Source organism: Nerophis ophidion, linkage group LG01, assembly GCF_033978795.1.
Source record: "Nerophis ophidion isolate RoL-2023_Sa linkage group LG01, RoL_Noph_v1.0, whole genome shotgun sequence".
Classification (NCBI taxonomy): Eukaryota; Metazoa; Chordata; class Actinopteri; order Syngnathiformes; family Syngnathidae; genus Nerophis; species Nerophis ophidion.
The window spans coordinates 39,356,864-39,381,234 of record NC_084611.1 but is presented as its reverse complement, the minus strand read 5'-3'; the positions used below and the strand labels follow the sequence as shown (position 1 = coordinate 39,381,234).

General features: G+C 39.5%; 1 protein-coding gene across 1 annotated transcript in view; it reads right to left on the bottom strand.

Annotated features, from left to right (window-relative positions):
- Positions 1 to 389: 389 nt before the first annotated feature.
- Positions 390 to 24,371, bottom strand: part of hip1rb (huntingtin interacting protein 1 related b) — a 69,910-nt gene continuing 45,928 nt past the window's right edge. The window contains exons 9-29 of the mRNA XM_061902438.1: positions 24,128 to 24,185; positions 19,042 to 19,117; positions 18,739 to 18,944; positions 17,173 to 17,245; positions 14,338 to 14,521; positions 14,166 to 14,254; positions 10,982 to 11,098; positions 10,801 to 10,902; positions 10,532 to 10,726; positions 7,361 to 7,508; positions 7,199 to 7,285; positions 6,997 to 7,104; positions 5,147 to 5,283; positions 4,959 to 5,069; positions 4,827 to 4,885; positions 3,819 to 3,849; positions 3,671 to 3,733; positions 3,498 to 3,598; positions 3,300 to 3,405; positions 643 to 766; positions 390 to 537 (exon numbers count right to left, since the gene is read on the bottom strand). Coding sequence (XP_061758422.1) covers positions 428 to 537; positions 643 to 766; positions 3,300 to 3,405; positions 3,498 to 3,598; positions 3,671 to 3,733; positions 3,819 to 3,849; positions 4,827 to 4,885; positions 4,959 to 5,069; positions 5,147 to 5,283; positions 6,997 to 7,104; positions 7,199 to 7,285; positions 7,361 to 7,508; positions 10,532 to 10,726; positions 10,801 to 10,902; positions 10,982 to 11,098; positions 14,166 to 14,254; positions 14,338 to 14,521; positions 17,173 to 17,245; positions 18,739 to 18,944; positions 19,042 to 19,117; positions 24,128 to 24,185 — 2,285 coding nt within the window. The 3' untranslated portion in view covers positions 390 to 427. The remainder of the gene's footprint in view (positions 538 to 642; positions 767 to 3,299; positions 3,406 to 3,497; positions 3,599 to 3,670; positions 3,734 to 3,818; positions 3,850 to 4,826; positions 4,886 to 4,958; positions 5,070 to 5,146; positions 5,284 to 6,996; positions 7,105 to 7,198; positions 7,286 to 7,360; positions 7,509 to 10,531; positions 10,727 to 10,800; positions 10,903 to 10,981; positions 11,099 to 14,165; positions 14,255 to 14,337; positions 14,522 to 17,172; positions 17,246 to 18,738; positions 18,945 to 19,041; positions 19,118 to 24,127; positions 24,186 to 24,371) is intronic.

The window sequence follows — 24,371 nt, the reverse complement described above, 5'->3', positions numbered from 1 at the left end:
GGGGTGAGACTTGGCCAAACTATAAAAAAAAAAATTAAAAATACAATTTTTGTTTGGCCGGGTCTCACCCCCCGCTGGACTGTGGAGAAGACTGCGACTTATAGTCCGAAAAATACGGTAAATTGCTGATTCTTGGTAGAAAGGACAGTGTCGTATGTGGGAGACAGGTGGTGTCGCAATACTAAATAAATGTCTAGTGAAAAAGGTAAAGTGTGTGCACAATGAAATAAAAATAATCTAAATACTAAAATACATATCGCGACATTTTAAATGTAACAAAAAGAGGGTCTAAATGACAGGATTTTCCTGGTTAAGTAAAGTATGATTATTTTAAAAATATTGAAAAAATAATACATTAAAACAAAACAAAGAACAAAAAACAAAAACACTTCCAATGACAAAAAATAATTTAAATGTAAAATCTGTTTCAAATACATGTATAATATATAAACATACAATGAGTTATAAACATTACCTGCGACTCCATTTCTTCTTTTTTCAATTTGATGAGCGACATTCCAGAGAAATCCATCGGCTCTGCTCAGGAACAACAATTATCTCATTTACTCACACACCCACGCACATGCTGATGTAATTACTGTGTGTTTTAAAAACAAATGCACAGTACATCCATGTATTTACCCTTCTCCTCCATGTTTTCCTGGCCCGTCCTGGTGGAGGCCACCACGTTAGCTGCCATCTCGTTGACATGGCGAGATGCCTGTTGGAGCATCGTCAGCTTCTTGCTGTGACGGTTGGCTTTAACCTGCGCTCACAGCCACACAGTAAAGTTATTACATATAATAAAATACTGCTTTAAATGTAATAAGGATTTGGAGTATGTGAGAAAGCGGAGAGGAACATGTAACTCTTAAAAATACAGTCAGTTCCGGTGTATAAGACACTACTTTTTTCAAACACTTTGAACTAGAGATGTCCGATAATATCGAGCAACCGATATTATCGTCCGAAAAATGCTTTAAAATGTAATATCAGAAATCATAGGTATCTGTTTCAAAGTTATCGATATCAGTTTCAAAAAGTAAAATGTATGACTTTGTAAAACGCTGCCGTGTACCCGGACATAGTGAGACATACAAAGCGCCAATAAACCTTAAAGGCACTGCCTTTGCGTGCCGGCGCAGTCACATACTATTTACGGCTTTTCACACACACAAGTGAATGCAAGGCATACTTGTTCAACAGCCATACAGGTCACACTGAGGGTGACCGTATGGACAAATTTAACACTGTTACAAATATGCGCCACACTGTGAACCCACACCAAACGAGAATGACAAACACATTTCGGGAGAACATCTGCACCGTAACACAACAAAAACAAAACAGAACAAATATCCAGAACCCCTTGCATCACTAACTCTTCCGGGATGCAACAATATACACCTGGGTCCATCCTGGCTGTCCAGAGTCGGGACCCAGGATGGACCGCTCGCCTGCGTATCGGTTGGGAATATCTCTGCGCTGCCAATCCGCCTCCGCTTGGGATGGTTTCCTGCTGGCTCCACTTTGGACGGGACTCTCACTACTATATTGGATCCACGTTGGACTGGACTCTCACAGTTATGTTAGATCCACTATGGATTGGACTCTCACAATATCATGTTAGATCCGCTCGACATCCATTTTGCATTCGGTGCCCTGTGGTGGTGGGGGGGGGGGAGGTTGCCCACATCCTCTCCAAGGTTTCTCAAAGTCACTGCCAGCGACGTCCCACTAGGGTGAGTTTTTCCTTGCCCTTATGTGGGCCCTACCGAGGATGTTGTTATGGTTTGTGCAGCCCTTTGAGACACTTGTGATTTAGGGCTATATAAACAAACATTGATTGATTGACACCCCCGCTGCGTGCCCCCCCCAACCTCTTCATTCTCTCTCAGGGAGAGCATGTCCCAAATTCCAAGCTGCTGTTTTTTGACGCATGTTGAAAAAATAATGCCCTTTGTGACTACAATCTTAAATATGGCAGTGCCATGTTGGCATTTTTTCCGTAACTTGAGTTGATTTATTTTGGAAAACCTTGTTTCATTGTTTAATGCATCAAGTCGGGCATCACAAAAAAATTAGGCATAATAATGTGTTAACTCCTCGACTGTATGTATCGGTTGATATCGGTATCAGTAATTAAAAGTTGGACAATATCGGACTATCGGATATCGGCAAAAAAGCCATTATCGGACATCTGTACGTACTTTGAACCATGCGCGTTATACAATCCATCCATCTTCTACCGCTTGTCCAGATCGGGATCACTGGAATTTTATCTCAGCTGCATTTGGGCAGAAGGCGGGGTACACCCAGGACAAGTCGCCACCACATCGCAGGGCCAACACAGATAGACAGACAACAGTCACACACTAGGGCCCATTTAGTGTTGCCAATCAACCTATCCCCAGGTGCATGTCTTTGGAAGTGGGAGGAAGCCGGAATACCCGGAGGGAACCCACGCAGTCACGGGGAAACATGCAATCTCCACACAGAAAGATCCCAAGCCCAGGATTAAACTCAGGACCTTCGTATTATGAGGCACACGCAGTAACCCCTATCTACCGTGCTGCCCGCTTTATACATTGTTGCAGCTAATTTATGTATTATTCTGGTGTGAGGGAGCATGTCCATCTCCGAAGAGCGGCAACACATTCACACACCCACACTTGACTTCCTTTTCCTCGTATGTCTTTCCTGCTGCCAAGGCCAATTTATTAGTAACACCAGTAACACTATATACCCTCTTTCGCAAAACTTACCATGTCTTGTCGTACTATGAATTGATTAACGTGGACCCCGACTTAAACAAGTTGAAAAACTTATTCGGGTGTTACCATTTAGTGGTCAATTGTAAGGAATATGTACTGTACTGTGCAATCTACTAATAAAAGTTTCAATCAGTTTTCTCCCTGCTGGCCAAACCGCACATCTACAAAATGCACACGGACGGACCCCAAAGCCAAAGAAGATCAACCCGGCCGTCAAAAAAGGATAAACCCGTCGCACGGAAAGGAAGTCCACCATCCCTAACTCACGCGGAAAGGGTGAAGGAGGAGAAGGAGAAGGACGAAGACTACCCTCTTAGGCTAATGGAACATTTACTGTCTTTTGTTAAAGTTGTGAATGAACACCTGTAAATATTTCATGTTAAAATTTTTTACACCATTTGACGCGTGAGCCCAATAACAGCATTTGTCGAAAAATGTGGTTATTGCAGCTTAAAAACGCAGCTCTAAAGCCTGGAAATGACAGTATATTGCACAACAAAACCAACGTTGTGACAGTGATCTTACCTTTGAAGCAGCAACCAGCTGTGCTGTGCTGGCAGCGATCTCATGAGAGCAGACGATCAGTTCTTCGTATTTACCGGTGTGCAGCACCACTTTGTCAGCAGAATCCCTGTTGGCGCCCAAGTGAAACAACACTCAACTTATTTCTTGACAATGAAATCAAACAAAGCATGCAAAGCATAGAGAAAGTTGTAAACATACACCATCTCCGTGGCCCCCCATCCGACGGCCTTGGCAGCAGAAATGAGGCCTTCTGTCCAGCGGGAGTTCCTGGCGTAGAACTCCTTGATGGATGCTGCACCCTGTGCAAGACAACACGTCTGTATTCGCTCTTTTTCTCTGCTTTCCGAACCAAGTGTTGAGGAAAAACTCACCCTTCCGCCCTCAACTATCTCTTTCTGCAGGTCAGTGGAGGTGATGATCAGCATGCGAATGGCCTACATAAGCAAGAACAAGATGCTCAAGATGACAAATTGAGAAATATGTAGAGTATGATTATATTCAAGAGGAGAAACACAGTACCTCCATTAGGTTTGTGCAGCTTTTTAGAATTCTGCAAGGAAAAAAAAAGTACTTATTGGTCATTAAATACAGTTGAAAAGAAAAACTGCCTACTACTACAGATTTGAGGGATTGCACAAACGAAGACCTAAGTGGAAAGATATTTATTCAAAAAAATGTATCATTGTACATGACGACATTAATAACTTGTAAAACTAAGAGCAAGGAATGTTTATAGATACGTATCTTCAATTAGAAATATTCATAAAACTATTTAAAATTGCTTTAAAACAGAGTTCAAATGTACAATGGTAATTATCATATGTATATAAATATATACATATATATATATACATATATATATATATACATATATATATATATATATATATATATATATATATATATATATATATACACATATATATATAAATATGTACATATATATATAAATATATACACATATATATATATATAGAGAGAGAAATTTAAAAATGAAATTTAATTGAGTAATACAATATTTAACAATGTTTTATACTTTTATACATGTTTGTTAAAAACATTTATAAAAAAAAACATTTCAAATGACAAAAAATGATCTAAATGTTAAAAGTGTTAACACTAAAAATAACATTTAAAATTAAAAATATATAAACTAAAGTTTCTAAAATAAATAAATAAATAAGTCATTTTAAAACTAAAATCATCAAAATTAGCATTGAAAATTCTCAGACTAAATTAGGCTGTTTTTTAAACCTGCTAAGATAACTTGATTTATGTTTAAAAATGCAAGATGAATAGATCTTTGAATTGACTCCCAGTCTGAGGTGAGCATAAAACCATCAACAATCACCAAATATGTTCCAGTAAATCTGTTTTTAGGTGACAATTTTTCCCTAGGGTCACATTTTGAAAACCCCTGGACTTAGAATCGTTTTAGCCTTCGTTGGAAGACGTGAGGTCACGTCACACAGGAAAACATGCAAACTACCTATTGTGATTTTACTAAACGCTTGAACAGCAACAAACCTTTCATTGACTTCCAACTTTATGCCTGACGTGTCCTTTCGGGCTTGATTCATCATTTCCTGCAAATACAACAAACAGAGATTAATCAGTAGCACGGAATAAACACAATTTACAACATTACACACAACTTACAGCTATCCTGCGGACAGCTTCCTCGATGGCTGCTGATGTTGCGGCCATTTCTTTGTCCACCAGATCTCCCAGCTCCTCCTGACGCACATCCAGGCTTTTTGGTCGCAGTTCCTACACATTCAGGAGGTGTCAAATGTAAAGATGTGGTGGATATAAGTTGTATCGTAATGTGACACTCCAGTGCTTGCCTGGCCCAAACTCAAGATCTTATGGACGATGATTTTAATGGAGGCCGGGTCGGCTCTCTGGAGGGTACCCTTGGACTTCAGCTCCCTCAAGTACTGCAGAGCCTGAGTGGCACAGCCTCTGCAGTTCTCCGTCAGACCTGCAAGGGAGCGCAAATAAAGACAACTGTCCATTGATTCTGCTTACTGGAGAAAACGTATGCAAGCGCCATGCTTCTAACATCAAAATCATCAGAAATCAACAATTTAAACTTTTAACAGGAATACAAATAACCGATGAGAATAATAAAACATGTTTCTTTTATCATTGTTCATATTTACTGTCATTTAGCATTAATATAAAAAAACATCCTTTGGAATTCTTTATACCATTTACCAAAAATCAAAACATAACTTGTTTTCCTGCCCAAAAATCCGAAAAAATTAAAACTATTAGATTTATAAATCAAAACTTTAGCTTTTTTGAATAATTTTTTTACTACAGTATTACTAATATGACCAAATAACTATTGAAACACATTTTTGGGAGAATACTGTCATGTATCAAATACCAAAAAATTATAATTTTTAATTTTTAGTTTTATTATAATTAGAGATGTCCGATAAAATCGTGCTGCCGATAAATTATCGGTATCAGTTTCAAAAAGTAACATTTATGACTTTTTAAAACGCCGCTGTGTACACGGACATAGGGAGAAGTACAGAGCGCCAATAAACCTTAAAGGCACTGCCTTTGTTTGTCAGCCCAATCACATAATATCTACTGTTTTTCACACACACAAGCGAATGCAAAGCATACTTGGTCAACAGCCATACAGGTCACACTGAGGGTGGCCGTATAAACAACTTTAGCACTGTTACAAATATGCGCCACACTGTGAACCCACACTAAACAAGAATGACGAACACATTTCGGGAGAACATCCGCATCGTAACACAACATAAACACAACAGAACAAATACCCAGAACTCCTTGCAGCACTAACTCTTCTGAGACGCTACAATATACACCCCCGCTACTCCTCCCCAACTCAACCCCACCCCCCTCAACCTGCTCATGCTCTCTCAGGGAGAGCATGTCCCAAATTCTAAGCTGCTGTTTTGAGGCATGTTAAAAAAAAAAATAATGCACTTTGTGACTTCAATAATAAATATGGCAGTGCCATGTTGGCATTTTTTTCCATAACTTGAGTTGATTTATTTTGGAAAACCTTTTTACATTGTTTAATGCATCCAGCGGGGCATCACAACAAAAGTGTGCATAACGTGTTAATTCCACGACTGTATACATCGGTATCGGTTGATATCGGAATCGTTAATTAAGAGTTGGACAATGTCGGAATATCGGATATCGGCAAAAAAGCCATTATCGGATATCGGCAAGAAAGCCATTATCGGACATCTCTAATTATAATATGTTTTAATTTGTCATTTAACACAAGAGTATAATAGAAACACGTTTTCTACCATTTGACTTGTATTGCTGCCATCTAACAGTAAAATATGACAGTTTTGGGGGTATTTTCTGTTATCTCAAATCAATCTGAAATATACCTATTTAAACAGATGGCTTTTTTTATGCATTATGAAAATTAACTATTGAAACATGTTCTCAGTCATTTAACATTAATACAAAAATAACTACATATTTTTATGAATTTTCTTGTCATCCAACACCACTTAACACAAATATTTTTGCCATATCACATGAAGATATGTTTGTTTATTTTCTGACATATTAATATAAAAATGAACCACTCATCATTAAATGGTCAACTCTTAAAATTTTCCTTCCCTACGGACAATGTTAGCTTGTAGTTTAGCTAATAGCCGGGGTTTAGGGATGAGCTTACGATCAGCGTGGTCAGTGGGCGCCATGTGTGCTGTAGCGCTGCCATTGATGATGGTGTCAGCAGCACAGTGAGAGAACTGGGTCAGCGACCTCAGCAACCCTCCAGCATCTAAATACAACAAGGTAGTATTAGTCCAGCACTATTAGTATTACAGTATTAGGAGTAATAGTAGTAATTTAAGTATTTTAAGCAGGAAATATACCATTCATGTTCTTTACATAATCTGCTTGGCCTTTTTTCATCTTATCAATGGAGCTCAATGTTGCCTCTGCTCGACTTATTAGGTAATCTGTGTGGGACAGCAACAAGCAGTTAAATAAAAATTTTTTTTAGAACAGTTACATTCGTCACATTGAGTTGTGACCTGGAGAACTGGTGCATCGGATGTGAAGAGGATCATCCAGCTTGGCCACGGCATCTTGAATGATGTGCTCAGCCTCTGACACTGTTCCTTGTAGCATCGCAAACTGCTCATCCAGAAGCTTTTGTTTTAGCAGCTCTTCTTGTCTGGCCTGCAAACACACACAGACACACAAATGGCTGACCTTCGATTAAATTGAACTGTACAGCTATAGGCATTGGTGGGTAAACTCTGCTAAACTGATGGCAGGATCACGGTCTACTACAAAAGTAGTTTGTTTTTAAGTAAGTATTTATTTTTGGACATGTGGTAGAGTAAGCAGTCTTGCTCCTTTGCTACCGTCTTTAAAAGTAACAGGTATTCAGTACAGTATATATCATTTCGTAATATTAGCTTTGGCCTACTTACTGTTGCGAAGATATCCCAATAGTTGGTGTCAGAATAATTGTATCTATGTTATCACAAAACTTTGTGTTTCTATGAGTTCCCGGCGAGCAGACAAAAGCTGTCTTTGATCTTACCAAGAAGAAGGCTTGTAAAACACCACTGTGTACGATGGGAAGCGACATGAAGACATCGGTTTCTTTGATCTATTGTAATCCGCAGGAAGATTTTGTCTTGACCCGAGATCTGCAAAGCGGAGAGGAAGCAGGACCTGACCCCCTTACAGGCACCTTTTCTTGTAACGGTTTTGTAACCAAATGCAACGGCTGTTTACGACCCCCTTCCCTTTAGAAACAGCTGTTGCCATGTAATCAGTGGAAGTCAAAATAAAAGAAGAGGTGTGCGACCTTTCGTCAGAGCGTGGTGGAAGACTGTACAAAGAGTACAGTCCAGACATTTCTCCTCAATGAGCAAAATTTAATTATGTCTGTTTAATTCCTTGCTTCTTCTCCTGTCCAAAGGCAAAACCTAGTAACTCATTTCAAGCTGATTTTGAGAAAACAAAGGAAAACCAATCTATCTTGATGCTGTCTTACAAAGATCTACAAAGTCATCAAAAGTATGGATGTTTTCTTGAGCTTTCATTTTCTTGCCGATTGAGCCATGGATTGAATCTGCTCTCATGAACGTGTGCCCTTTCTCCAGATATTTTTTTACGATCTCGGGTGGTCCCCATTCTGCATTTGCACATTGGGCAAGAGCCGTGTACAGCGTCCAGTTTTTATTTTGACATCCACAGTTATCTGCCCAAAAGAGTATGCAAGGGAAAAAATCAAGAACAATACATTTAATGAAGGTGCTTGCAACGTTCTGGGCCAATCTCCCAAATATCCCCTCGTGCCATAATATCACATAATCAGGTTGACCGTCGGCCCCCATTCGTGCAAATGTCTCATTAAAGACAATAAGGCGACTGACAAAGAAGCTCCGATTGGTCCCTTGAGATACTAGGTTTTTCTGTTGTATCTACGCGGTTATATGGTAGTTGCTAGGTCCTGCCATGCGCGTAACAGCTTACTTACAGAACAAATTACAATATCGCATACACTAATGTAAAGCATATCACTTAGGAACTCCAAAATTATTATCAGCTCAGTTTTGACCAAAATTGAGTTACTGGGTTTTGCCTTTGGACGGGAGTCTTGTCTGTTTAATAGATGTCCTAAGTGTTTGAACCTGACAGTTGGCCTGCAGACAGCGCATCAAGGTTGCAGTACTGGACTCGATAGGTCTTCCCTTCTCTTTCTTTCCGATTTAGAAGACATATTGTATTGATGTCCACAGAGTGCCTTACTAAGACGATAGTTCTGATTGGATACCCTTTGTGCTTTTCCACCCGCTCCTCTTTCACATGCAACTGTGATTGTATAGTTTGTCCCACCCGCTTGAAGACGAAATTAAATGATTACATGTCGTCCATGTCAGCATTTTCCTCACGCTTTAATTTCTTGACTAAATTGTGGATGAATGTTGTTTTAGTCAACATCCTTTTGTTTTCATTCGTTATCGTCCTAATTTTGTAAAGGGAAAATAGGTGGCTGACGATAACGAAGACAATCATTTTTAGTCAACATAATTACCACTGGCGGGCTCCCCCTACAGTCATTAAGGTACACTGCAAAAACTTAAATCTAAGTAAGATTAAATATCTCAAATAAGGGTGATATTTGCTTATTTTCTGTCTGATAAAATAATTCTTCTCACTAAGCAGATTTTATGTTAGATTGTTTTACTTGTTTTAAGGGGTTTGGTCCTAAATGATCTCAGTAAGATATTACAGCTTGTTGCTGAGATTTGATGACCTATATTGAGTAAAACATGCTTGAAACTAAAATATCAACTGTTGCAAAGCTGTGTCATCAACACTCAGGTATAAAACAACTTTTTTTTTTTAAGTAATCATTTCTTATTTCAAGCATGAAAAAAAAAAATCAGGACTTTGACACAATTGTGTCTCATAATTAAAACAGATGACAGCCAAACTGACTTTGCTGTTTCATTTTCATCCATCCATTTTCTACAGCTTATTCCGTTTGGGGGTGGCGGGGGGCGCTCAATGTACGGGAAACTGACAGTTAATATTTGAATAATTAACATGTGAAATTTCTAACCATTTTAAACAGAAATAGTTAATGCACATTCAGATGAATTTTTCAAAATTACAATACAAAAAAAATTGATCGGGGGCCGAGCTGCAAATATATATTATATATATATATATATATATATATATATATATATATATATATATATATATATATATATATATATATATATATATATATATATATATATATATATATATATATTTTCCTCGCACACTATTTGACTGAAAGAGCACGCACTTGGCGCAATGATGTCATGTTATCGATGGTAAAATGCAAGAAATGTAATGCCGAGCGCATATCATTATGTCAAGATAATGACACTAACATGTACTTAATTTTAGAATATTTTTCAACATATTGAGCAAAAAGGTCTCATATTTGTTTTTTCTATCAAGAAAAGTGCACTTGTTAGTGAGAATATACTTATTTCAAAGGTATTTGGGGTTCATTGAGGTTAGCTAATTTTACTTGTTTTGGAAATTCTTGAGAACCCAAATTTTCTTGTTCTATTGGCAGATAATTTTGCTTAGTTCAAGTAAAATGCCCCTAACTTTTGTATTTTTATTTTCTTTTTAATGAACACTGACTTTTTGCAGTGTAGATATTTACTCTGGTGACCAACCTTCTCCTTGAGTTTGGCCTGCAGATCGCTGAGCTCCTTGCTGCTCTTATCTCGTTCGTGCAAAACGGTGGATTGCTGCAGCTGTGCGGTCTGGCGTACGGATGAAAGCTCCGCCTCCTTCTCACTCACCGAGCGCATCAGTCTCTCCTTCTCTGCCTGCAGAGCGGTCATGGAGCCGTTCATTTGTGCTGAACTCTGCAACAGAGAAGGCGGGAGAAGGGTGAACAGGTGATATTAGTCGCAATGGTAGCCGCTAAAATCACAGATACCTGCTCAGTGCTCTGCAGCGTGGCGTTGATGCGTGTTATTTCGGCCACCTTCTCTAACAGTTCTCTCCTTAGCTTCTCCATCTCAAACTTCTGCTCCTCTAGCTATAAACAAAGCAGTTCTAATCAGGTACCAATACTACAGTTTATGCTTTTTAGATTCCACTGCAAAACAACCACCAACCTTCAAGTCAGCTTCCTGCCTGATCCGATCCACCTCAAAGGACAGCTGCAGTTTAGTCCTCTCCACTTCCTCCTGTGTTTGCTGGGTGGCCGACAGCATCCTTACGGTGTCTGCACTCTGCAGGCGCACGGTGAACCAAGCACAACAATGGAGGACATCTTCCTTTTTTTTCCTTTTAATCTCTTAGTCCGATAATGGCTTTTTGGCCGATATCCCGATATTGTCCAACTCTTAATAACCAATTTCACATATCAACTGATACCGATGTATACAGTGGTGGAATTAACACATTATTATGCCTAATTTTGTTGTAATGCCCCGCTGGATGCATTAAACAATGTAACAAGGTTTTCCAAACTAAATCCACTCAAGTTATGGAAAAAAATGCCAACATGGCACTGCCATATTTATTATTGAAGTCACAAAGTGCATTAAGTTTTTGAACATGCCTCAAAACAGCAGCTTGGAATTTGGGACATGCGCTCCCTGAGAGAGCATGAGGAGGTTGAGGTGGGCGGGGTTAAGGGGGTCGGGTAGGGGTTAGTGGGGGGTGTATATTGTAGCGTCCCGGAAGAGTTAGTGCTGCAAGGAGTTCAGGGTATTTGTTCTGTTGTGTTTATGTTGTGTTACGGTGCGGATGTTCTCCCGAAATGTGTTTGTCATTCTTGTTGGGTGTGGGTTCAAAGTGTGGCACATGTTTGTAATAGTGTTAAAGTTGTTTATAGGGCCACCTTCAATGTGACCTGTATGGCTGTTGACCAAGTATGCATTGCATTCACTTGTGTGTGTGAAAAGCCATAGATATGTGATTGGGCTGGCACACAAAGGAAGTATCTTTAAGGTTTATTGGCGCTCTGTACTTCTCCCTACGTCCGTGTACCACTCCGTACAGCGGCGTTATAAAAAAAGTCATAAGTTTTACTTTTTGAAACCGATACCGATAATTTCCGATGTTACATTTTAAAGCATTCATTGGCCGATGTCGGCAGTCCGATATTATCGGACATCTCTAGTTTTAATGGGTGCAAACATTTTATTAAACATTGTAAAGAATCTTGGGTGCTGTTAAGGTAAAGGAAATAATCATTATATTTTAGAAAAAGAAAGAAAAGGTGGAAAAATGTTCCAAAAAAAAAAAAAAATGCAGAATGGCTAAAAGACTAACAGTTAGCATGCCAACAGCTAAGAGAGATAACGTACAGAAGGTGTTGAGGCATTTCTACAGTGATGTTATACTTCTAGGCTCATAGAACCGAAAAACAGGACAATAATAATTTAAATGTATTCAAAAATACATTTCAATTTCAATACATCTAAAGCAGGGGTCTCAAACTCATTTTGCTTGAGGGCCACTGGATGCAGAAACTGAGTGAGGTTGGGCCGCGAGAAAAGATTTCTCAATAAATCTAACATGCACTTTTTAATGAATGGACCTTCTTTGAATGGCCAACATTCCCGATTTTTCCAGGTGACTTCCGAATTTCGGTGCACCTCCCGACAATTCACCGGGTGCCAACAGTATTAAAGGAGTGCTGTGACAGAGCTGCCTTTGCCGCTCTCTACAATTCATCGAATTCGCCTGTTCATCGTATTGACAACGTGCCGGCCCAGCCACATGTCATATGAGGCTTCAACAGACATTTGTAACTGATTGCAAGACATACTTGATCAACAGTCATACAGGTCACACTGAAGGTGGCCGTATAAACAATTTGAACACTGTTACAAATATGCGGCACGCTGTGAACCCACACCAAACAAGAGAGAGAACATCCGCACCGTAACAACATAAACACAACAGAACAAATACCCAGAACACCATGCAGCCCTAACTTTCCACCTCAACCCACGCAAGGCGGGAGGGTGGAGAGGCGGGGTTTGGTTGTAGCGGGGGGGGGGGGTGTATTGTAGCTCAGAAGAGTTAGGGCTGCATGGGACTCTGGATATTTGTTCTGTTGTGTTTATGTTCTGTTACGGTGCGGATGTTCTCCTGAAATGTGTTTGTCATTCTTGTTTGGTGTGGGTTCACTGTGTGGCGCATATTTGTAACAGTGTTAAACTTGTTTATACGGCCACCCTCAGTGTGACCTGTACGGCTGTCGACCAAGTATGCCTTGCAGTCCTTGACGTATGTTTGCAAAAGCCATACACAACATGTGGTTGGGCCGGCACGCTGTTTAAATGATAAAGAGGCGCACTTGATGACGTGTGTGTCCAAGAGTCAGGTATAATATATGGCTGGGCTGAAATGCTGTTAGTACTGGTTGTAGAAGGTGTTAAAGGCTGTGTCAAAACGGTACCTATTGAACGTTGTTGGTTGGGAGAGAACCGACAGATGTTCGAGAGAATGATTGTTCTGGAAAGATTGAATTTTGGGAGTCTCCAAGAAAAATCGAGAGGATTGGCAATTATGGCAAATATAACGCTGTCAAGCGCCATTCATATAAGTGCCATTCATATTAAACTCGCGTGCATCACGAACATTAGATTTATATATCAAGGTGCGGGTCGTAAAGTAATGTAACATCTCGTGGACTGCAATTGGCCCGCGGGCCGCGTGTCTGAGTCCCCTGATTTAAAGTATGTTTCCTCTATATTATAGAATACTATCTACAGTACAACCAAAGAGACAAATTCAGCAGAGGTTACTCAATATATGTGGGCTCTACCGAGGATGTCGTTGTGGTTTGTACAGCCCTTAGAGACACTAGTGATTTAGGGCTATATAAATAATCATTGATTGATTGATTGATTGATATTTTCTTCTGCCTAAAATAATACTTCTATGGTAAGTTTCAATAGTGCAAAAATAATTTTCATATCAATGGAATTAAATGATAAAAAAATGTCTTCAGTGTTTTAGAAAAATTGGCCGGTAAGAAAATATTAGCTTTCTTTTTAAGGCTTACTTGACAAAAATACCTAAAAAACATTAAAGTATACAAAAAATACATCAACAAAAAATCCCTCCCCTAAAGTGTATGATGTAATGATGTAAAACTGGAATTTATCAGGTTCTAAAAAAACTAAAAAAACAGGACAGCCGGCAAAGGACGTGAAAACATTTGGTCAGCCTTATACAGAATATCAAATAATAAGACTAGCTCAAATAGATCAGATAGTGCTAAAACAGTCTTCATGCTACGGTATGTTGGTGGACTTAAGTCTTCAGTGTTGTGTGTACCTTTCGAAGTAGTTCCGCATGGCTGGCCACCAACTCGGTGTGCTTCTCTTTCAGTTTATTGTAGCGCTGCTCTGTGGCCTGGGATCTTTCTGCGCACAAACACAAACCATTACAGTGGGCACACTCCCTAATCAGTCGTCCAGTGTCCGCTTGTGGACTGAAGGAGTCTTACGATCAGCCTCTATGAAGGTGCTCTGCAGGCTTTCGTGCTCTGCGTTCCGGCGGCGCGCGACCTCCATCGCCATGCGAAGCTGCTCGTTCTCCAGCAGCGCACGTTGCTTCTGCGCCCGCTGCTCCTCTAGCTCTGCCTCCAAGCTGTTGATCTGGGATTTGAGCTGCGTGATATAACGCTGGGCCTTAAAGAAGACAAACACGGGTGTGAATAATCAAGAAAATTAAATTTATATAGCGCTTTTTCTTTTGTGACTCAAAGTACTTTGAGAAACCCATACATTTAAAGGGGAACTGCACTTTTTTAAATTTTGCCTATCATTCACAATATTTATGTAAGACAAGAACAAATACTGTATGTTTTCTTTTTTTATGCATTCTAAATATTAAATACGGTCAAATGTCAGCTCAGAATGGAGCCTACGAATGTCGCTCTATTTTGCCTATAAAAGCCTTTAAAGAACAGCCAAACATTTCCATTAAGTTTTATAGACATGCTGTGAGTATACAAGTGATGCAGTAACGGCACATTAATAACATTTAATATTTATGTATTCTGATTAGAGATGTCCGATAATGGCTTTTTTGCCGATATACGATATTGTCCAACTCTTAATTACCGATTCTGATATCAATCCATCCATCCATTTTCTACCGCTTATTCCCTTGTGGGGTCGCGGGGGCCGCTGGCGCCTATCTCAGCTTCAATCGGGCGGAAGGCGGGGTACACCCTGGACAAGTCGCCACCTCATCGCAGGGCCAACACAGATAGACAGACAACATTCACACTCACATTCACACACTAGGGCCAATTTAGTGTTGCCAATCAACCTATCCCCAGGTGCATGTCTTTGGAAGTGGGAGGAAGCCGGAGTACCCGGAGGGAACCCACGCATTCACGGGGAGAACATGCAAACTCCACACAGAAAGATCCCGAGCCTGGATTTGAACCCAGGACTGCAGGACCTTCGTATTGTGAGGCAGACGCACTAACCCCTCTGCCACCGTGAAGCCCTCTGATATCAACCGATACCGATATATGCAGTTGTGGAATTGCCACATTATTATGCCTAATTTTTTTGTTGTGATGCCCCGCTGGATGCATTAAACAATGTAACAATGTTTTCCTAAATAAATCAACTCAAGTTATGGAAATAAATGGTAACATGGATCTGCCATATTTATTATTGAAGTCACAAAGCGCATTATTTTTTTTAACATGCCTCAAAACAACAGCTTGGAATTTGCGACATGCTCTCCCTTAGAGAGCAAAAGGAGGTTGAGGTGGGTGGGGGAGGAGGGGGTTGGCGGGGGGTTTTGGTAGCGGGTGGCGGTGGGTAGTGTGGGTGTATATTGTAGTGTCCCGGAAGAGTTAGTGCTGCAAGGGGGTCTGGGTATTTGTTCTGTTGTGTTTATGTTGTGTTACGGTGCGGATGTTCTCCCGAAATATGTTTGTCATTCTTGTTTGGTGTGGGTTCACAGTGTGGCGCATATTTGTAACAGTGCTAAAGTTGTTTATACGGCCATCCTCAGTGTGACCTATGTGGCTGTTGACTAAGTATGCTATGCATTCACTTGTTTGTGTGAAAAGCCGTAGATATTATGTGACTGGGCCGGGACGCAAAGGAAGTGCCTTTAAGGTTTATTGGCGCTCTGTACTTCTCCCTACGTCCGTGTACACAGCGAGCGTTTTAAAAAAATCATACATTTTACTTGTTGAAACCAATAATTTTGAAACAGATACTGATAAATTCCGATATTAAATTTTAAAGCATTTATCGGCCGATAATATCGGCAGTCTGATATTATCGGACATCCCTAATTTTGATCATTTTAAGCAATAATTTCAAAAACGCATCACGTTTGCTTTTGTTCACTGCAAATTTATAAAAGCCAAAAAACATAATACAACATCACTTAATGCGTAATGTCTGCTGTCATTAGGATGCCGATTGATAGAATCTTGTCATAGTCCCATTTAGATGAAAAATGACTCATAATCCTTGCTAAGAAAAGGGGTGTTGAACCAAGCGTCTTTTCGTGTCGTTCTCGTCATTTACGAGTCTAAATTGGCAGCTAGTGTACCGTCTCGGGTTACATACTCATTTTTCTACTATCCAGGTGAAAGGCATGATTTATGATGTACAATAAAGTTTGACGAGCAAAGGAAACGAGGAAACAGCTTACCACTCAATGTAGGCACACACGCTAGTGGTCACGGTGCTGCCATAAATAGTTTGTTTGCATTAGCGCTTATAACAATTTCACAAACAATTGGTTAATATTCAAGTCACGAAATGTTTTTACTTTTTGGATGGTTTTCTATTGGGTTTTATGGGCGAAAATAGGACCTACCATTGGCTTCGCTGTAAGCAGACTTTTATTTACGACTTAAATTGCATTAAAAAAAAATACCTGTGTTGTCATGTTTTTCATAATGATTGCGAACAATGCGCACAATTCCAAAAAAGGTGCAGTTCCCCTTTAAGCTACATTTGCACCAGTGTGGACGGCACTGGGAGCAAGGTCGGTGAAGTGTCTTGCCCAAGGACACAACAGGAGTCACTAGGTTAGCGGAAGCTGGATTCGAACCAGGAACCCTAAAGTTTCTGTTTGGCCACTCTACCTTCTAAACAGCAATAACATTGCTATCACTTTTTTCAAACACTTAAACAATGATGCAATGAGCAATACAAGAGGAGGAAGCGTGACACACAAGTTGGACAGTCATGGTTGACACGTTCCATGTAGGAGGAAGAGCATTAACACCCGCCCAACAGGTGGCCAAGATTCCTGTGCACACAGATAACGCTGAATCGCAGTTACTTTTCCTCACCTCTGCTTTCACCCTATCCAATTCTGCTCTGAGCTGCTCCATATCCCGTTTCAGGGTCTCTATTTGGAGGTCTCTGTTGGACACAACATCCAAAATGTTTGTTTAATCCATGAGCAAGCCTGCATCATCGACGACTGTCTCTGCAGGAATGCAATCTAATTGCGGCAGTGGTGGGTGAGTGGAGTGAAGTACAGTGAAGGGTGATGTAATGATAGTCTAATTTGCATAATTTGCCACGACACATTTGCAAAAAAAAAAAAAAAAAAAGAGTAAAAAAATATGTAAAGAAGTACAAATGAACTACAACAGAACGGAACAACTTTTGAATATTTTAAAATGGGGGAAGGGCTCAGAGGAAGTCCCACGACCAGATTGTTTCAGTAGTATGTACTGTGAGAAAAACATTTTAGCAGTTTGTGTATATAAGAGCGTTTCAGTAGTGTCTATAAGAGTATTTCAGTAGTGTGTGTATAAGAGTGTTTCAGTAGTGTGTGTGTGAGAAAAATATTTCAGTTGTTTAGGTCAGAGCATTTCAGTAGTGTGTATAAGAGTGTTTCAGTCGTGTGTGTGAGAAAAAGATTTCAGTTGTTTATGTCAGAGCATTTCAGTAGCGTGTATAGGAGTGTTTCAGTAGTGTGTGCGTGAGAAAAATATTTCAGTTGTTTATGTCAGAGCATTTCAGTAGCGTGTATAAGAGTGTTTCAGTAGTTTGTGTGTGAGAAAAAAATTTCAGTTGTTTATGTCAGAGCATTTCAGTAGTGTGTATAAGTATTTCAGTAGTGTGCGTGAGAAAAATATTTCAGTTGTTTATGTCAGAGCATTTCAGTAATGTGTGTAAGAGTGTTTCAGTAGGGTGTGTGAGAAAAACATTTTAGTTTTTTATGTAAGAGCATTTCAGTAGTGTGTGTAAGAGCGTTTCAGTCGTGTGTATAAGAGTGTTTCAGTAGTGTGTGTGTATGAAAAATATTTCAGTTCTTTGTGTCAGAGCATTTCAGTAGTGTGTATAAGAGTGTTTCAGTGGTGTGTGTGTGTGACAAAAATATTTCAGTTGTTTATGTCAGAGCATTTCAGTAGTGTGTACAAGAGTGTTTCAGTAGTGTGTGTGTGAGAGAGAAAAAGATTTCAGTTTATGTCACAGCATTTCAGTAGTGTATGTAAGAGTGTTTCAGTAGTGTGTGTGAGAGAAAAACATTTCAGTTGTTTATGTGAGAACATTTCAGTAGTGAGTATAGGAGTGTTTCAGTAGTGTGTGTGAGAGAAAAACAGTTCAGTTGTTTATGTGAGTGCATTTCAGTAGTGTATGTAAGAGGTAATTCTGAATAATGTCCCTAACAACCCCTCATATGATTATGTGTTTGAGCGAAAACTAATTTGTTTGTGACAACTGAAATGTATCTGTGTAGGGGAAAACACTCATCATCACCGCTTCTTTACAATGATACATGAGGAAATGTATTCTCAAAATGTCTCAGAAGTTCTCGTTTTTATGCAGGTAAAACATAGACATATTCAAACTAATTCATGCTGGTGTATCAATAAAAGCAGACAGGAAGTGATATTCAATACCTGTCGTCAAAGGCCCCGTTGGGCGGCCCGAAAGCCTGATCAAATATGTCGGGCTGCGGCACGCTGGCCTGCTGCGGGCTGTCACTGATGTCGATGAGCGTCTCGACATCGTCGTCATCATCATCTCCGTCGTCGTCGTCCCCGATGACCACCACAGGCTTCACGTGCTTGGCCAAGGCAGCCGCGTGCAGGAAATTTGGTGGTGACTGAGAAGGCGATGAACAGAAATTGATGAGAGCGTTGGGAGCAAAAATAACCAAGTTTCTGGTTGAAACATACGAGCTGACTCAACAGGAGACTTACGTCAGGCAGTCTGGGGATCTGAATGAGCCTCTTGAAGTAGTGCATTTCTCTGGCTCTGCTGAAGAACGACTTCAGGCTGTGGCACAAATGGAAGAACAAGAACAAGAGGTCTTGAGAACAGTAGTGGGAATACTCCAATCATAGTAATTATTTAGCTGGAACGCAAATAAGGTGATTGAAAGCGGGCAATTAGAAAGGGTGTAACTTCCTGAAACTGAAAACGTATAACAGCGTAGGGCTGGGCAATATATAGATATACTCGATACATCGCGGGTTTGTCTGTGCAATATAGAAAATTACTATATCGTGACATTGGAGTATACGTTCTCACGCAGTTGATTTTAGCTGCGGGCATTACATTACAGGCTCTTCTCTCTCTTTCCTGTCGCTCCTTCTCACAGACGGAAAGCGCACATTCTTACATACGTCACATACGTATACGCCCTCGCGGAGCAGAGAGGTAGCAGCATGGGTAACGTTAGCCGTGATGCTAGCAGAGCCGTGCGAGTGGTAATACGAGCGAAAGAAGGAAGAATTAATTCCCAAGAAAACAGAAGGGGATCCATCGTCTGGCGGTGGTTTGGCTTCAAGTGGGAATATGTCAAACAGACAACTGTAATAAGTCAAGCATGTGGCACAAGCGTAGCTATAAAAAGTAGCATTACTTCTAATACGTAGCATCATTTGAAAAGTCACCTGCTAGAGCAGGGATAGGGAACATACGGCTTTAGAGCCAGATGTGGCTCTTTTGATGACTGCATCTGGCTTTCAGATAAATATTTGCTGACATTGCTTAACACGATAAGTAATGAATAATACCGCTGGTAATCACAGTGTTAAAAACAACGTTCTAAATATAAAACATTCTCACGCATTGTAATCCTTACATCCCTTTTCTACTGCACCTGTTCAAGAAGTCGCATTAATGGTAAGTCATTTATTTATTATTGGTTAGCTTTGGAATAACAATGTTATTAACAAGAATAAGAGACTTATTGTACTCTAAACATGTTGGACTTACTTAAAACTGCACGCATTTAGTTGTATTCAGTGTTAAAAATTATTATATGGTTCTCACGGAAATACATTTGAAAACTTTCATGGATCTCTCAGCCAAAAAGGTTCCCAACCCCTGTGCTAGAGAATGAAGAGTGCTTACACCGTATGAAAAAAATAATCAACAGAATTTAATAACGTCCGCAGTAACCTACCATATAGCGAAGGACGAACACTATTTGATTTCCTATTATGCAGCTCATTTTTATTTGACACTTAAAATCTCTCTGACAATCTTGCACTTTGTTTTTACTGTTTTTAATTCAATATATATATATATATATATATATATATATAATTATACATATATATATATATAATTATACATCATAAGTCAATTAACGAAAACAGTTTTGGTCAATTGACTTAGTTGTGATTTCCTTCTCTGCATGAAAGTTTAAAAGTAGCACATAATTAATGCAGTATGAGCAAGAATGTTTTAATGTAGCCACATAGAATCATTATACTGCTGTGATTATATGCATAAAGTGTTCATTAAAGGCCAAGGCAAAATATTGAAATGTATATCATGTATCGCGATATGGCCTAAAAATAGAGATATTTAAAAAAGGCCATATCGCCCAGTCTTACCTGTGCTTCTCTGCTTCGTGTCATGTTAGCGAGTTGGTGTTAGCCAGTAGGAATGTAACAGTATAAACATTTTATATCACAGTTATTGTGACCATCACAGTTATTAGCACTGTACTGTTGAATGTGTTTATAGCGTACTTATACACACACACTGAATTAAAAAAAATAACTATTCATGAAATAGTGTTCTGGATTCTTAAAAGCCACCTATTTGAGTATTTAACTAAATGTTATTTTTTTCCATTTTAATATTTAAAAGTTTTAGAAAACATTTTTTATTGATTAAAGCAAATATCGCCCAGCCCCATGACAGCGCATTCTCTGTCATATGTTTCGTGTTTTGATTGATTGATTGAAACTTTTATTAGTAGATTGCACAGTACAGTACATATTCCGTACAATTGACCACTAAATGGTAACACCCGAATAAGCTTGTCTAAGGGGTACACGTTAATCAATTCATGGTAGTGTTCCAATGTTTCATGGTGACAAATTATAGAAGAACTTAAAAGAGAACTGCACTTTCTTTTGGAATTTTGTCTATTGTTCACAATCATTATGAAAGACAAGACGACGGATGTATATATATCTTTAAACGCATTTTACATCGTAAATAAATGTCTGCTTACAATGGAGCCAATGGGAGGTCTTCTATTCCACCCATGAAACCCAATAAATAACCCTCCAAAATTCTGCAAACAATACTTCATTTATATTTCATTACCTTAATATTAACAGAGTAGTAGTGATATTGTGTGGGCAGCACGGTGGAAGAGGGGTTAGTGCATGTGCCTCACAATACAAAGGTCCTGAGTATTCCTGAGTTCAATCCCGGGCTCGGGATCTTCCTGTGTGAAGTTTGCATGTTTTCTCCGTGACTGTGTGGGCTTCCTCCCACTTCCAAAAACATGGACCTGGGGATAGGTTGATTGGCAACACGAAATTGGCCCTAGTGTGTGAATGTGAGTGTGAATATTGTCTGTCTATCTGTGTTGGCCCTGTGATGAGGTGGCGACTTGCCTAGGGTGTACCCTGCCTTCCGCCTGATTGTAGCTGAGATAGCTGATGCAACCCCAAAATGGACAAGCAGTAGAAAATGGATGGATGGATGGATAGTGATATTGTTATATAAGGGCTAACGCAGACAAACTATTTGTAGCGGCGAACGGATCATTAGCTTGTGAGCTGCTTTCCCGTGTCAGAGCCCGTGGAAGTTTATTCCAGATTATAAATAAGGCCCTCACCTTGATGAGGCCATATTCTGACAAATTGGCACACTTTGACTGCCAATATAGACCCGGCGAGAAAAACAAGAAGACGGTTAGTTCCACCCCCCCTTTTCTTCGTGAGGATTATGAGTAAGTTGTCATCTCAACGGGACTATACCAACATTACATTACTTGGCATCTTAACGACAGCAGATATTGTAAAGTAAGTGATGTTTTATTATGTTTGTTGGCTCTTATTAAGTCTGCAGCGGGTAATAAACAGCGATGTTGTCGAAGAGAAAAGCAAACATTGTGATGCGTTTTTAAAAATGCATCATGTATGCTTAAAATGAGCAAAATACGTAAATATTACATGTTATTATAAACGTGCCTGTTACTACATTACATATATACTTAGTGTGTATATAAAATTTTAATAAGGTGTTTGGATGTTATTAAAGGACTTTGTAGGCCGATTAGAGCGACTCTCATAGGCTCTATTGTAAGCAGACTTTAGATCACATTTACTTACTAATTAAAATGTACAAAAAAAGTTGATTATGTGTGTTCTTTTTTACATAAAGATTTTGAATGATGGGCAAAATTCCCCAAAAAAGTGCAGTTCCTCTTTAAGTTACATGTGTACGAAGAATACATAGGCAAAACAATAACTAGTTGTGCGTCACTACGCCGAGAAAGGACATACTTTTTATTCTTTTTCGTTAACTTTTTAACTTTAACCTCCTTTGTGTCTCGACAGCTGGCTCATCTAATGGCAGTGTGTCAAACAAAAAGGGAAGTGAAATGACAGTTGTTGGTCTATGCCGTTTGACTGCCCCAACCATCATCAAGAATAAAGATGTTATCATTTAACATGTAAATATGTGAATATGCCTGTTAATTTAGCTATAAGCTCTGACTTACACTAAAACTTGTTTTACAATGCTGTCATAGGAACAAGACTTGTACATGGACATCCTGTATATGACAAATTTGATCATGATTTGGAGTGCAGGAAAAAAGAAAACTTGTCTTACTTTAATCACATGACCATTTATGAAGAAATATATTGCACGATACAGCAGCAACACAACCAATGTTGCAATAGCTGTAAAGATCAAACAGCTTAGCAAGTAGTATTAGCACTAATGAGTTTTGAACATTCAGAAGCTGCAATACATACAGAATAGTGCTGCTTGGATCCTGATGAGAGTGCAGAAATACGAGCATATTACACAAACTCAAATCCCTTCACTGGCTTCTTGTTCCACTCAGGATTGAATACAAAGTCTCCCTACTAACCCACCAGTGCCTCCATGGAAATGCCCCCCCTCTACTTCAAAGAACTACTCACCCCCAAATCCTCCACACGACACCGCCGCTCCAAACAGGCTAACCTCCTCCAACCTCCAAGGACAAAGCTACGAACCTATGGGAGACCGGGCTTTATGCTCCACCGCTCCCACTCTGTGGAACGCTCTCCCTGACCACCTGAGGGCACCACAGACTGTGGATGCTTTTTATAGATATATGCATACTTTTTCTAGCTATTAAGCTGTTCTAGTTTTTATTCTTATTTATTTTTATTATTTTATTTTATTTTTTAATACACTGTAGCACTTTGAGGTTGTTTGCTCAATGTAAAGTGCTTTTTACAAATAAAATCTATTATTATTATTATAGTGGAAATAACAGTGAGATAAATGTAACACCAGCAACTGATTAGCAAAATGTTTAAGCGCATGCAGAGGTATATAAAGCTGACCACTCATGTTACTTCAAATTCGGCTAGTGAAGTGAAGTGAATTATATTTATATAGCGCTTTTTCTCAAGTGACTCAAAGCGCTTTACATAGTGAAACCCAATATCTAAGTTACATTCAAACCAGTGTGGGTGGCACTGGAAGCAGGTGGGTAAAGTGTCTTGCCCAAGGACACAACGCCAGTGACTAGATTGGCAGAGGCAGGAATCGAACCTGCAACCCTCAAGTTGCTGGCACGGCCACTCTACCAACCGAGCTAAACCGTCCCATCTGTGCCATCTGTGGCATTAGATAACAAAAAACAAACATGACATCAAGCGGTTGACTACAGCCACAGATATTAACACAAATGTTTACTGAGCAATTAGAGATAATGTGAACACTCAAAAGGAGTGGCGATATCGTGTGCTTTTTTGATGGCAACACTTGACACCACTTGCAGCCGCGCTATAGCTGCTGCACACTTACCTCTGGAACTGGTCACGGAAGCGGTCCCGGTGTCCTTGTAAAGTGTCAGCGGGGAGGCCTGAAATCCATATAATTATGCTTTTAATTTAGGCGAACAGACCTGTAAATGGTTAAAGTTTTTTTTTTTATATACGGTCGTAAGTGCATCCTCTGGACCTTCTATTTGGTACACCCGTAAACTGTACAGGGATCCAGTAAAAGAGCTGTAAAAAAAAAATATCAGGAAAAAAAGGCTATATCCTGA